Source organism: Symphalangus syndactylus, chromosome 5, assembly GCF_028878055.3.
Source record: "Symphalangus syndactylus isolate Jambi chromosome 5, NHGRI_mSymSyn1-v2.1_pri, whole genome shotgun sequence".
In the NCBI taxonomy this organism is placed as follows: domain Eukaryota; kingdom Metazoa; phylum Chordata; class Mammalia; order Primates; family Hylobatidae; genus Symphalangus; species Symphalangus syndactylus.
This window is the reverse complement of record NC_072427.2, coordinates 23,107,501-23,123,371: the sequence shown is the minus strand read 5'-3', so window position 1 is coordinate 23,123,371 and position 15,871 is coordinate 23,107,501. Positions and strand designations below refer to the sequence as shown.

At 39.5% G+C, this 15,871-nt stretch overlaps 1 protein-coding gene across 2 annotated transcripts in view; it reads right to left on the bottom strand.

The window, feature by feature from the left end:
- The window catches only part of ADAMTSL3 (ADAMTS like 3), a 385,342-nt gene that overhangs the window by 168,863 nt on the left and 200,608 nt on the right, over positions 1-15,871 (bottom strand). For both annotated transcript variants that reach the window (XM_055277435.2, XM_055277434.2), the window contains exons 8-9: positions 13,038-13,112; positions 7,043-7,200 (exon numbers count right to left, since the gene is read on the bottom strand). In XM_055277435.2, coding sequence (XP_055133410.2) covers positions 7,043-7,200; positions 13,038-13,112 — 233 coding nt within the window. The remainder of the gene's footprint in view (positions 1-7,042; positions 7,201-13,037; positions 13,113-15,871) is intronic.

Here is a 15,871-nt window from a genome sequence, read left to right as displayed (position 1 = left end):
ACTATCAGCTTTATTGTTCATGCCAGGATGGCTCTGAGAGTGAAAGGAGGAGCTATTAACAATTCAGCTGGGGTAACAGGCACAAACTGGGCCTTTTCTGAACAAAATAGGCCCCACAGTCTTTCTACCTACACCTCTCCACTAAAGGGTCATTTTGCCAGCACCATGTCATCCCCTGGCCAGTCAAGAGTACATTAAATTTTCTAGATGTCTTCCATTACCACTCAGGAACTGAAGGAGACTCCAGGGAGCTAAACCCAGACTCAATCTGTGACTAAACATTTCATGGCACTAACTCCACTTTCACTCTCATGTGGCTTCTCTGGGTTGTTGCTGATGGAGGTGGAATCCCTGTGAGGCGCTTTCCTCTGGGAGCTCTGCCTGGGATGGGAGCAAAAGCTCCTTTTCTGCTTTTGGCTTTCCCTGAAAGCCTCCCTGCCCTGGAGAGCGACCACCATCATGAAACATGGCTAGCTGCCCGCTTCTTTTGTCCTGGCGCCAGGAGAGGGAGAAGGCTTTCCACATCCTGGCTGGACATGCCCTGTGGTGCACATCCTCCTGAGGTCACTAGACCAAGGCGCAGCCTTACTGGAGAAAGGAGCATCCTCTCCATGTTATAGAAGATGTGCTATGGGTTAGGACCCCAGGCTTGGCCTTGGAAATGTTATGGGGACTAAATCAATTTGGAAAATCTTCATCTCTCTCCACTAAGGGTGGCTTTCAAAACAAAAGACTAAGCTAAAAATAATAATAACCCTACTTGAATAATGAAAAGATGAACATGAATGCTTTCTCTTGCACTCCTGCTAATCACTCACCTGCCATACCACTGCTGTCAAGTCCGCATGGCAAACAGCTCTGCTGACAAAGGAGATGGTGAAGTACAGAGAATGGCAAAAGAGAAATGCACATTAATGTTTGCAAAAGTGTATTACCACTGTTTGATGAGGAAAATGAGTTTTATAATAAAAGTATGTGGCCAGGCATGGTGGCTCACACCTCTAATCCCAGCTCTTTAGGAGGCTGAGGCAGGGGGGTTGCTTGAGCTCAGGAGTTCAACGCCAGCCTGGGTAACATAGTGAGACTCTGTCTCTACAAAAAAATTAAAAATTAGCTGGCTCTGGGGTTGTGTGCCTGTAGTCCCAGGTAGTTGGGAGGCTGGGGCCAGAGGATTACTTGCAGCCTGTACTTGCCCTGGGTGACAGAGCAAGACCCTATCTCAAAAACAAACAAACAAAAAAAAACCAATGGTATAAAAATGAATTCAAATTCAACTACTTGACTTGGCCACTTCAAAAGAATTTCCAAAATTTATGAAATAGATTTTTATATAAAACTATTCATAATGTCTACATTTATACATATATCTTAGCTGTGAATTCCAGTAATTACTAAAGCAGTATATGAATTGCTTTAACCAAGAAATTTCCCTCAACAGACCACATTACAGTAAAATACGCAATATTCTAAAAGTTTCTGCCTTTGGAATAAATGACAAATGCTTAGGATGAGACAGAATCCCAATGATTGAGAGGCATGAGGAAATAGGTAAATTTTCTTTTCTGCTGGCACTGTTATGGGTTGAATTGTGTGCCCCCAAAACAACATGTTGAAAGCCTAGCCCACAGTATCTCAGAATACTATCTTATTTGGAAATACAGTCTTCGCCAATGTAGTTAAGGTAAGGTAACTGGGAGGACTTAATCCAGTATGAGTGGTGTCCTTATAAAAAGGGGAAATTTGGACTGGCCAGGTGTGTTGGCTCATGCCTGTAACTCCAGTACTTTGAGAGGCAGAGATGGGCGGATAGCTTGAGCCTAGGAGTTCAAGACCACCCTGGACAACATGGTGAAACTCCATCTCTGCTAAAAATACAAAAATTAGCCCAGCGTGGTGACGTGTGCATGTAGTCTCAGCTACTCAGGAGGCTGAGGCAGAAGAGTTGCTTGAACCTGGGAAGCAGAGGTTGCAGTGAGCCGAGATTGTGCCACTGCACTTCAGCCTGGGTGACATAGTGAGTCTCTGTCTCAAAAAAAAAAAAAAAAAAAAAAAAGGCATGGGAGAAATTGAGAAATTTGGACCCAGAGGCAGACATGCACAGAGGGAAGATAATGCCCGAACTCTAAGAATTGGGGCTAGAGGCATAAGACAGCTTCTCCCTCACAGCCCTCAGAAGAAACCGATCCTGTCAATACCCTGATTTTGGACTTTCGGGCTCCAGAACTGTAGGACAATAAATTCGGTTGTTTACGCCACTCAGTTGTGGTACTCAGTAACAACAGTCTCAGGAAACTAATACAGGCATTGACTCTAAAACTGTGTCTTGCTGAGTTTTGAAACACCTGTGAATGTCTAAATTTAGCCACTATCTGCACTGCATTGCAAGCCTCCAACATATTCTTTCAGAGAATGAAGACAGGCAGTTTCAAATCCTCTTGTCCTCGCATAAGTTAAATATGCTATCATAACTCCCCAGAAAGAAAAGAGGCTCATGGGTTGACAGCATAAAGGATATCTAGAGCTGAGGAAACTGAAGACAGAGATTGTACAACTGAGGACTAGTAGAAAAGCAATCAGAAAACATTTTCCTGAAGAAACACAACATATCAGAGTGGATAAAAAATGAATCCCTAAGAAGACAACTGGCTGAAAAAGGAAGGTTTCAGAGCCCGAAGAAGAGAAACTTTTTTTTTTTTCCCTGAAGATATATATATATTTTAAAAGATAAGAAAAGCTACCAACAGTAGTTAAAAATTAACCATGGAAAGAGATGTCTTTATCAAAATAATTTAATTTTATTTTTTTAGATATCCTCATGGGAATATATTTAAAATTGATATTCACAAACATCTACTCATAGATGCAAATATTCAGTAAATTCTCAGTGAATGAATAGTGTCTATCTCGCTGTCAATCAATGAAGCACATGGCATCAACTACTGTACTTAGCCAAGACTCACTACTGCTTCCTCGTGGCAACATGTGCATATTGAAGAAGCAGGGCCCTAATGCAAAATACCTCTTAGTGCTATGACAAGGGTCATCCATGAAAAACAGGTCATTGAGGGCTGGGCATGGTGGCTCACACCTGTAATCCCAGCAATTTGGGAAGCTGAGGCAGGAGGATTGCTTGAGGCCACGAATTCAAAACCAGACTGGGCAACATAGTGAGGCCCTGTAGCTACAAACAAACAAACAAACAAACAAAAAAAAAAAACGAAAAAAGGGAAACAGGTTATTCAGGAAAACAAGCATATATAATGAGAAATCCACTGGAAGAAGGAAAGGTGCAATTTTCAAGAATAGTCCAACCATGAAAATACAGCTTCTTAAAAAGCAGAAAAAAGAAATTTTTTTCTCATTGGTACAGTGATATGCTAAGCTGCAAAATCTGAGCAACAATACCTATAAGACAACCTAACATCCCATTGATGTCTACATATTTTACTCTTTATGTAAGAATACAGTAGTGTTCAACAGTACAGTTATCAAAGGCCCATGAAATAAGGTCTACTACATGAACTGCAGCAAAGCGTTTGCCTCAAACTAGCTCAGCGCACCCACGGCTGTGCTAAATTAGCACTGAATATGCAGGGCTGGTATTCACTGCCTCATCCTCTCTCAGGTTGAAGCCAGGTCTTCCATTTATAGACTAGCTTCTGTTGGTTGACTGGAATGGAAAGAGATACAATGAAACACAGGGACACAGGGCTGACTGTCATCAGTGACCTCACAGGCACTTTTAACCTCCCACTCAAAGTACAGCCATGACTTGATTGTGTGACGGGCCAGGAAGAGATGAATGGAAGCAAAGAGTTCTTTATCTTAGCAACAACACAGGCTGGGAAATACTACAATGTTTGGAACCAAAAAAAACAGAAAAAAGGAACTGATGGAAAAGGATACTTCCTAGAAACCCACATTATTTGGACAAGCTCCCAAGTCAGGAAAAAAACATCAGAGCCATTCTTACTTCATCATAAGTGTCTCCAATTTTGCCACATTCTCCCCCACTAAGTACACCACATCCATGAGAGACAATTGCTGTAGGTATGAAAATGAGGCTCTATTTATGCATGAGTCAGACAGTTGTATGTAACACTCTCTTTGATAAACATATTTTTCAAAACACCTTTTCAGTCTGGAGAGATCAAAAGCTTTCCAGGAGTTGAAGTCAAAGTCCAGAACTGTTTATTAAATCTGAGAGAGCCAGAACTCAGAGACAGGAACATAGAGGATTGAATATGAATGCAGACAGTGTACACCGAACATTCTGTTAAAATGTACTCTATTGGCCAGGTGCAGTGGCTCACGCCTGTAATCCCAGCTCTTTGGGAGACCAAGGCGGGTGGATCATTTGAGATCAGGAGTTCGAGACCAGCCTGACCAACACAGTGAAACCCCATCCCTACTAAAAATAAAAATAAAAAATAAATTAGCCAGGTGTGGTGGTGCATGCCTGTAATCCCAGCTACTCAGGAGGAGGTTGCAGTGAGCCGAGATCGTGTCACTGCACTCCATCCTGGGTGACAGAGTGAGACTCTGAAACACACACACACACACACAAACACACACACACATTTTGTAAATGTACTCTATTAAGAGATAAGTACATAACTTGGGCAAGAAGGTGTAAAGTAATTTTTAGTTATGCACATGATATGTGAATTCATTCTTCCGTTTACTTTTCATTATTTATTTTTTTAATTATTTTTTTTTTGAGATGGAATCTTGCTCTGTTGCCCAGGCTGGAATGCAGTGGTGCAATCTTGGCTCACTGCAACCTCTGTCTCCTCAGTTCAAATAATTCTCCTGCCTCAGCCCCCTGAGTAGCTGGGATTACAGGTGCACACCACCACACCCGGCTATTTTTGTATTTTTAGTAGAGACGGGGTTTCGTCATGTTGGACAGGCTGGTCTCAAACTCCTGACCTCAGGTGATCCACCCGCCTTGGCCTCCCTAAGTGCTGGGATTACAGACATGAGCCACCACGCCCAGCCACATTCTTCCTTTTAAACATTATTTTAAGAATTAGATATTACAAAATGTTATCCCCTCTAAAATAGTCACTGTTGTTTTCAGTGTTTCCATTCTGAAATGTATCCTTCCAAATTATTTTTAAAAATATACATATACATATATGTGTGTATACATACAAACTCATAGAAATACGCAGTTTACGTGTGTTTTTATAAATGGTATCAATAAACAATATATTGTTAAGATCTACTGATGCTGATACTGTAACCAAACAATATCTTCAAATACTAATCTTTGTGGGTACTTTCCTCATTTCATAATTGTATTAATGTCTCCTTTTCAGTCAAGGACCTCCAAGTTGACTTGAGAAGAATACAGATTCTCTGAGTAGTAATTAAAAGAGAACAAAAACTCTGTGTGTGTGTGTGTGGGGGGGGTGTATATTTTCTACTTGAGAATCACATAGGAAGGCCCTAAGGAGGGCAAGGAAAGCATAGAATTTATGCCATAACAATAGACCAGAGAGAGACTTTTAAAAAAAGGTAATTATGGCTTCCCCAAAACCTTTCATAATATGACTGTCTAAGAAGACTATTGGATCAATGCTTTAAGGATATGACACAGAAGTCAGAAACATAAATGTCTGTGGAGGCTAGGCAGATGATATAAATGCCCGGATCAGGATGAATGGCAACCAACCACTTACACCTTTAGTGTTAGGGACACAATACATAGTGGTGTGGACCATGGCAGACCCGAGACTGGAAGGCAGCTGTTCCCCAGTTACAGTCACTTATCGCTATTGTAAAATGCAAGCTCTTTCCATTTTTACAGAGAAGCAGAAAAAAAAAATCTGATCTTTTGATGTAAAAATCTCTCAATTTTTAAGTGTTGATTATTCAAAATCCAAAGTTTCAGAAACAAAACAATACACTGTGCAGGCCAACACTTGGCCAGTCCCACTGCAGGCTGAACTTGTATCTTAGGGATTGGGATGAGTTAGCAACTCTCATCTACCTCCGTGCATGTTCCTCTGCTGACACAACTGATGTCTTAGTGAAACATTCCATGACAAATTAATATGTAGAACACAGCTTTTTAAAGCAAAAGGGCTTTTTTCATACAGAAAAATATAACTGGTAATTGGGGCTATTTTCTAGCTTCCATTTACATTTTGGAATGGGTTTCTGAAACAGGATATGGCAAAACCACACACTGAACTATCTTTTTTATTTCTTAGGCATTTTCAAATTTATCAGAAGAGTTTCAAACTGTGTCACCTTGGAAATATATTGGCCACTATACTTCATGTCCTCTGAATGAGGGAAGATGCCCCAGCAGTATCCAGAGAGGGGACATAGGCTCATGGTTCCAGAGAAGAAGAGTTCTTCTGAAGGTACCTTGTGACAAGTATCTGTCATAGAACATCTGGGGAAGCAAATCCTGATCTTGAATCAGCCCACTGCAAGACTGCATGTTCTAAGGGCTGAAGGTTGAAGTAAAGATGCCTTAAGGATAACTATCTTAAAGGAGGGTAAGGAATGAGCCCCTGTTGTCTCTGCTCTCCTTTGCAAGAAGACATGCAGCGGCACAATACTGGTTTAGGATATGGTGCATTTAACCATCGGCCGTTTTCACCAAACTCTATCTAAAACTGAACACAGCTACTCGGGAGGTTGAGGCAGAAGGATCACTTGGGCCCAGGAGTTCAAGGCTATGATTGCAGCTGTGAATAGCCACTGCACCAGCCTGAGCAACACAGGGAGACCCTGTTTCTTAAACCAACAAACAAACTGAACAAAGCAACCAGAGATTATAAATACAGAATCAATCCTTCCCCCATAAAAGTGAAGTTTGTTTTTTAACTGTTAGGGTTAGGAGCAGAAATTTAAGAGTGCTGAACAATTTTTAAGAATGGACTGCCAAGATGGAAATATTGATGACACATGCTCTGTATAAAAAACAATGATTGATGACCTCTTGCTAAACAAACTTATTGTTTTAAAAATCAAGATGTTCTGGGATTCAGGTACATGAAGCTTATGAAGAGGATCATCCTACCTTGAAGATGAAATCAGCCATCAGAGGTCCTGGAATCTTAAAAGTTTGCCTCTCGGAGCCCCTCTGAAATTCCACTGTTGTGTTTTCTACGACAAAGACGCCGGGGCTGTTAAAGCTGTGTTCTCCTTTGCTTCCTTGAAGTGTTTTTGATTCAATAACTAAAATTAAAATATACGATTCAAATAAGAAACAATCTTAAAGGTATTTTATTACAAAAGACATTTTAGCAAGTACAATGTCAGTATATGATATCAAAACAATATCAAAATAGCCACTCAGTTTACAAACATTAATTGATATTGGTGGAATAGATATATCAGATTTTTAATTGCCCATAAAAAAGGAGCCAACAAAGGTGGCAGGTCCAAATAATTCTACTCAATTCTTTGGAGCCATTTCTAGCATAAGGGGAAAGAGAAAACTTTTCTTTCTTTATATGTTTTCATGATTTAGCTAATACTCAAAGTAAAGCTATGTTCACTCATTTTATTACTTGTTCAAAAGATCTTATGCCTACTCTTTCAGACAAAAATCACAGCAAATTTCAAATTTGCTTTTTATCAAGCAAAACTTTTGATTTTGAAATAATTCTAGATTAACAGGAAGTTGCAAAAATAGTAGAGAGAGGTCCTTTGTAACCTTCATTCCCTTTTGTCTAATGTTTACATGTTACAAAAGTATAGTTGAATATCAAAACCAGGAAATTGACACTGGTACAATATGTGCATATAGTTCAATGCCATTTTATCACCCACCACCACAATCAAAATACAGAACCACTCCATTGCCACAAAGACCTCCCTTGTGCATGAAACACCTTTATTCGAATTTGCTTTCACATGAACAAAAGTGCTTTTAAGATTTCCTACAGAAAAAAATGTTTGCTTATCACAGTTTAAACAAAAAAGCATTTCTACTTTATTTAAATTTCTGTCTTTCCTCCCTCTTTCTTTTCTTTCTTTTATTTTCTAAGTGTCACCATACTTAGTAGATCTGGTTTCATGTTGAGAGAGGCAATAAAAAATGTATATACAGCTAGGTTCTGGGGCACCTGCATTTCTGGTCCCGTATTTTTCTCTAACTTTCTGCCTTGGGTTTTCATTGCCTCATACCTAAAATGAGGAGTCAGAGCAGACAATCTCTCAGGTCCAACTCTATTCTAAAACCCACACTTGATTCAATGATATCATACCAGTCTTCAAAAATCTCAAACAAAGAACACAGAAGAACCAAAACTCCATCGAGTGTCAAAAATGGAAAGCTGATAAAATGCGACAAAATCGTCCGGCATTAGGGAGCTTCCATCCAGAGCCTGCTGGGCTTTGGTTGTTTTCATTTGCTGGATTTTTCTCTGTCACTGGAGCAGCTGCAGGAATTCAAATGCCCTGGACAGACTGCATAACAGGCATTAGGAGACATCCCTGATTATCCCTGACAGGCAGGCTGGGAACTTTTCTGGGAAAATTCAAGGGCTGGACACGAGCTACTTGATCTGGAGGAGTCATTAGCGGTCGAAGAATAATGCTGGCTACTTTCAGGCATACAAAACCCCAACCACTTTGGCCCTGATCTCCATGACCGCAATAGATTTTTGGAAAGTGTGAGATTAAATTCATTTCCTAGTTCCAATGAAGATATAAAACTGAGTGTTATAAAGTGAGTTGTCAGTAAAAATGAAATGGGGAACTGGAGATAGTAAGTGGGCCCTACAGTGGATGTCTCTAAAGTCAATGAGAAAAAAAAAAACAAAACGATGGGTATTAAGAGCATTAAGGCAATATCAAGATGCAAAATGAAGTGGAACATAACGCATCCTCACAGAAGGCATGCAAAATACAAGTTTCTAGACACTGATTTAGCATGAAATGACTTAATTAAATTCAAGTAGCGTGCAATGGATTCCGCGGCTGTGTTGGGGTAGTAATTGCTTTACCATTGTGCTAACCTTCTGGACCACAGTGTTCCAAGTTGCAGATCGGGATGCAGAATTGGGGCAGGGGGTGTAAAAATCTGGGAAGGTGATCTGGGAGGAAGGGAGGACCAGTTGCTATGATATCCATTCCCTAAACCATAAGCCAGCATTTTTGTTAACTTGGTTTTGATATTTTGTTTTTAATACAGAATCTAGCCACTATTTTAACAGTGTCTAAGAGTCTCAGTGACATGGATATAAAAACACAAGTAGCAAAAACAATTTTCAAGTTCACATAAATTACCCAAACCACTCTGCTTCTCCACTAAATGGTACGCTTATTGTAAAATATTTTTAATTTGAGTATTTCAAAAGGCTTCCAGTTCTCTAAAGCACAAACACTGGTTGCCTATGTAGGAGGCAGAAAGCAGGTGTTTTGACCTCACTTGTGTAAATGGGTAAGCAGAGTCAAAGGTGGGTGAAGAAAGACTGGTGAAGTGATTTGGTGAAGGTAGAGTTTATGGACACAAACAATTCTGATAATCTGGATTAACAAAGCCATTGTGCCAAATCCACAGCAAGGTGGAGGCCGATGCAGTTCTTTAAAAGTTGTCATTTCTATTGGTGGCAAACTTGCTTCTCCTTTGTGCTGGTGCCTCTTAAAAATAAATGACAAAAAATGGAGTTTGTGGTGTTTCAATCAACAATTCAGATGATGTATTGACTTATGGATACCTTTAAGTTTTTATTAATTTCCACCATTTCCCTATATTTACTGCAGCCCCATGTTGTTCACAATGTGTGATTTATGGCTAGTGAGAGCTGCATGCACAAGCCCTTCGGTTCTCAGAGGTTTCACTGACCTTCTGTGGTTTCCGCAGCAAGGTGGTTAGTGTGTAGGAAGCCTATAAACATCCCCACCAGAATTAAGGGAAGAGAGCGTGAGCCTTCTTTCCTGCTGCCCATGGCCCAACTTCTTTCTCCTCTCTAGACTTAACATTGAGGGGAGGGAGGGAAGTGTTGAGGAAGATATGATAGGTAGTCTCAAAAAGAGTAAAAATTAGAAATCACAACTTTCTTGTATCCCAAAATCTTCACAACTCAGGTCTCTAGTGATGCCTTTAAATATTTTAATCCACTATTAGTTATTTGTAAAAGAAATTATGCCTAGAAAATGATGAATGCTTCTAATTGCTTCTAATTGAGGGATTTGCACTGAGAAGTATCAGTTCAGGCTTCTTTCAAAAAAGGCAGGGTCATGGTAACCATCCCCAAGAGGTCTCCCTAAATTCTAAAGGCCATGAAAGTACTGTCAGGTAAATGTGGAATGAGTGTTTAGCATGGCTAACATAGTTATAAATACATCAAACTTATACGTACAGTAGAGCTGTTATTTCTATAGTATATGCTAATTTCATTCATGTCAATTTCCTTTGATTGGTCATTAGGTACTGTATCCATGCTTATATTTATACACCTCTATATATGGTCCTCAGATAGGGCTTAAAGGAAAAATATTCTTCCAGTTGAATTGGAGGTTTTTGGTTTATGACCTCTTGGCTTCTTAAGTTTATTGCTAGTCAAACACATTTAATGCTAAGGTTTTGCTACAATAAAATCTGTTTTGCAGGGATCTGCTTATTGCTTCCATTTTTGAAGGGATGCACTCCTGGAAAATTTGGGGCTGTGTGCTCCCCATAATGCTGTGGCCAGGCTTGGGACAGGACTGGAAATTCAGGATCTAAACAAACACCTCTAGGCAGTACGTAAGATGGATATTCTGTAATTAAAATTCATTCCACAGAAAAGAGACTGATATTAATGTTGCTGGGCATTCTCAGTTCTTAGTAATGCAGTCTTTTGGATAGTTATAGTTAACGTGGATGTTAAAAGAATGATTTATTACTGCAAAATAAGCTTCATTTCAGAAATATCTCTTTTACAAATAAAAATTAAGAAAAAAGTTGCATAAATCCAGAAAATAAAACCACTTCTATATTTAGATATTCAGAAATGTTAACTAAGTCTTTTGTAAATGAAGCCAGTTCTATTCATCAGCAAAGAAGGATAACTTTCCGAAATACTTCTACTGCCAATTGTGAGATTGTTCAGAAAGGGAAATAGTCCAAGCAACAGATTTGTCACTCTTGGAGAAATGGGAACATTTTTGAGCCCTGTTCTTGGATGAGTGCCAGTCTTGAATATAAAGTTATGTTGAATATGCCAGAACATATACACATAAACGAATTTTTGCCTCAAAGTGTTCACCTTTACTTACTCTGTTTACTGTTTACTTATTCTGTTTTTACAATTTATAAAACTATTTTTGGAGCGAATTTTGGGGAATGTCTTTTAATATCATGAGAATATCAAGACCATTCACTGCATTTTAATGCATCTTTTCCATACATAATTTGCATGCCATAAACTTTGCCCTGTTAAAATGCATAATTTAATGGTTTCAGTATATTCCCAGAGTGAAACCATCACCATCATCTATTTATTATTTCAAATTCATAGTATTCTGGGAAACCAGTCAGCCTTCAGGGACCCCTAGACGGGAAGCTGTGATGTGCCAGCAGCAAGGCTTGTTCTGATCAGCTATATTCACTGATAAGCTTTTGTATTTTAAATTTTGTTTTGTTTTGTTTTGTCCCACTTTGCTGAAATCTCCAGAACATTCCCAAATCTTACTTTACTCTCCATATATTATTACTATTTTAGAAACACGGTCTTCCTGTTTCACTCAGGCTGGAGTGGCAGATTGCAGCGGTGCAATCAGAGCTCACTGCAACCTGGAACTCCTAGGCTCAAGGAGTAGCTTGGACTACACACCTGTAGTAGCCAAGCTACTCCTTGGACTACCTCAGCCTCTTGAGTAGTTTGGACTACAGGCATGCACCACTATGCCTAGCTAATTTTTTAAAAAATTTTTTGTAGAGATGGGGTCTTCCTGTGCTGCCCAGGTTTGTCTCAAACTCCTAGACTCAAGTGATCCTCCTGCCACAGCCTCTCAAAGAGCTGGCATTACAGGCGTGAGCCACCACACCCAGCCATCCTATACAAAAATAGTTTATTTGACATAAAATTTGGTTTTTATTCTCCCATGAGGGGATTGATCTTAAACAGGTAAATCTCCCATTGGCATATGAGAACAGAAAAATTCAGGGTACAATACAGATAATTTCCCTGGTTATATAGACTATTTTGCCCACTACAAAATAGTTGGGGGTACCCAACAGGGTACCACCACCCCCAAGAATGGAAATAAAGGAAAATCTTGAATTCCTTCAAGAGAAATTCCAGGCACCTAGCTAGCCTTGAGAAGTAATGAGCAACTTCACAAGCAACAAGGTAAGAGTGGATTAAAACAATAGCCAAAAAAAGAGTCACAGGATGTATGGTTCCCCATAGAAACTAAAGGTAACATTTTAACATATGTCCCCGAGCAGTTTTTCAGGACATCTAGATCCCCACCAAATGGATCCACTGGCACAGAGACCTCCAGTAAGAGGGAACTGAGGCTGAACTCTGACTGCGTTTCTTTGTCCTATATTTCTTCCTGAGGCACCTGGAGGAGATCACACCCAAGGGCCAGATCTGACATTCTTTTCTGCTGACTCCAAGTCTTTAGGCAAAACTTCCCTTTCTTAACCAATTGCAAATCAGAAAATATTTGAATCTACCTATGGTCTGTAAGCCCCCAACTTCAAGATATTCCACCTTTTCAGGTCAAACCAGTGCATAGTCTCCATGTATTAATTTGTGACTTTGCCTGTAACTTCTATCTCCCTGTCTTTAAAAATCCTTACATGTAAGACATCAGGGAGTTCAGGTCTTAGGCATGAGCTGTTTGATTCTCCTTGCTTGGTGCTCTGCAATAAATGCCTCACTGTCTCTGGTTGCAAATCCTAATGTCAGTGTTTAGCTTTGCTGTGCCAAGTAAGTGGACGCAAATTCGGTAACATTACCCATTAACTTTTTTTGCTTGTTGGTTTGGTTTGTGGGTTTTTTGTTTTTTGTGTTTTTTGGCTAACTGAACTTTCAGGATATTAAAAAATGTTAAGATTAAATTCTACTTACAGAGATGGGCAGGTCCTTTCACTGTAATTCTCACACTTCGACTTCCCAAAGGAACAGCGATTACATTTTCTTCTCCTGGGAAAGAACAGAACACAACTGCAATAAAACCAGTACACTAAAGGCCCATGAAAATAAGCAAGTCAATCAAAACTGGGGGCGTCTGCAAAATATTCTTTTTTTTTTTTTTTGAGACCGAGTCTCACTCTGTCGCCCAGGCTGGAGTGCAGTGGCGCAATCTTGGCTCACTGCAAGCTCCGCCTCCCGGGTTCACGTCATTCTCCTGCCTCAGCCTCTCCGAGTAGCTGGGACTACAGGCACCTGCCACCACGCCTGGCTAATTTTTTGTATTTTTAGTAGAGACGGGGTTTCATCATGGTCTTGATCTCCTGACCTCGTGATCCGCCCGCCTCGGCCTCCCAAAGTGCTGGGATTACAAGCGTGAGCCACCGTGCCCGGCCAAATATTCTTAACTATATTTCATTTCTGTAATCCTAGCACTTTGGGAGGCCAAGGCGGGCAGATCACTTGAGGTCAGGAGTTTGAGACTAGCCTGGCCAAGATGGTGAAACCCCATCTCTACTAAAAATACAAAAATTAGCCAGGTGTGACGGCGTGTGCCTGTAGTCCCAGCTACCTGGGAGGCTGAGGCAGGAGAATTGCTGGAACCCAGGAGGTGGAGTCTGCAGTGAGCTGAGAATGTGCCACTGGACTCCAGCCTGGGCAACAGAGTGAGACTCTGTCTCAAGAAAAAAATAAATAAATCTTCGGAAATCACCAACTATGTGTAAAGCAGATGAATATTACATAATTTCATTTAAATACACTCTTAAATAACATTAAAGAAACGTTTAAAGTAAATGCACTGCTTACCTCAATTGCCTTTACTCTCATGGCCCAATCCATGTGCTTTGATGAGGGTCTGCAAACTGTGCCCCCTGGGCCAAATCTAGCCACACCTCTTCATTCATTCATTTAAGGCTGTTTATGCTCTTCAAGGTAGAATTGAGTTGTAGTAATGAAGACCACATGGCTCAATAAGGCTAAAATATTTACTGTACTATCTGACTTTTCACAGAAAAATTTCATGATCCTTGGCCTAGACAATTACCTACTGGAAATCCTGGTCCTCATAGATGTTTTTTCACACTGCTACATACTCTGATAATTTAATTTTTGTGCTCACATAATAATCTAAGCTCATATATGATATTTTATCTCACTAGTCCCCTATCTGAACATTGTCTGTTTCTAAATGAAACTAGAACATTATCAATGATACGAATTACTTCAAGCAGATGTTTTTGTCTAACTTACACAAAACAATCTTTTTTGGATAAACTCTCCAGAGTGAAATCAGTGAAGCAAAGGATATCGATATATTGACTGACTAGTTTGCAAGTTTTTATTAAATAGAAATACCTGTTTATTATTAAAAATTAGAAAATGCAGATAAACAAAAATACAAAACAAATATTTTTCTAATCTTATTGCCCAGAGATAATCATTTCTAACACTTTGATGAATGTCTATTCCAGATTTTTCGTTTGTTTTTAACATGTATACATGTAAAAGGAAAGACTGAACCATACCTAAATGTCCATCAATATGGGAAAGATTACATAAACAAGAACATCCATACTAAGGAATACTCTACAATTGATAAAAGTAATGATAAGAAGCTATATGACCTGATGTGGAAAGCCTGCCAATATATACATTGAAGACTTTAAAAAAGGAAGGTTAAAAAATAGGGCACTGGTATATTGGATATGACACTAAAAGCACAGGAAACACATGAAAAAAAGACTAAATTTGGCCAAATCAAAATCAAACCTTTGTGCACAAAAGGACACTATGAACAGAGTGAAGAGGCAACCCACAGAATGGGGGGAAACATTTGCAAATCACATCTTGGAAAGGGGTTATTATCTAGAATATATAAAGAATACTTGTAACTCAACAACAAAAGCAACCCATTCAATAAAAAGGACAAAAGGACTTGGATTTCTCCAAAACAGCTATACAAATGGCCAATAAGCACATGAAAATGCTCAATATCAGTAATTATTAGGGAACTGAAAATCAAAACCACAATCAGGTACCACATCACACCCATTAGGATGAGAATTATACAAAAAAAAATGACAAAACAAGCAGAAAATAACAAGTATTGGTGAGGATGTGGCGAAAAGAACCCTTGTGAACTAGTGGTGAAAATGTTAAATGGTACAACTGCCATGGAAAATAGTATGGCAAGTCCTCAAGATATTAAACATAGAATTACCATATGATCCAGCAATTCCACCTCTAGGAATATACACAAAAGAACTGAAAGCAGGGACACAAACAGATATTGGTACATTCACAATCATGGCAGCATTATTCCCAATAGCCAAAAGGAAGAAACAACCTAAGTATCTATCTATGGATGAATGGATAAGGCTGTTTTTGTTCTACAAAGGCAGAATTGAGTCATGGTAATGAAGACCATACAGCTCAATAAACCTAAAATATTTACTGTGCTATCTGGCCTTTCACAGAAAAAATTCGTGATCCTTGGCCTAGACAATTACCTACTGGAAATCATGGTTCTCACAGTTGGTATATACCTACAATGGATTATTATTTAGCTTTTTTTTAAAAAAGGAGGGGGCCAGGCATGGTGGCTCACATCTGTAGTCTTAGCAGTTTGGGAGGCCAAGGCAAGAGGATGGCTTGAGCCCAGGAGTTCGAGACCAGTCTGGGCAACATAGAGAAACCCAGTCACTACCAAAAAATTTTATAATTTTTTTTTAATGTGGGTATGGTGGTGTGTGCCTGTAATCCCAGTTACT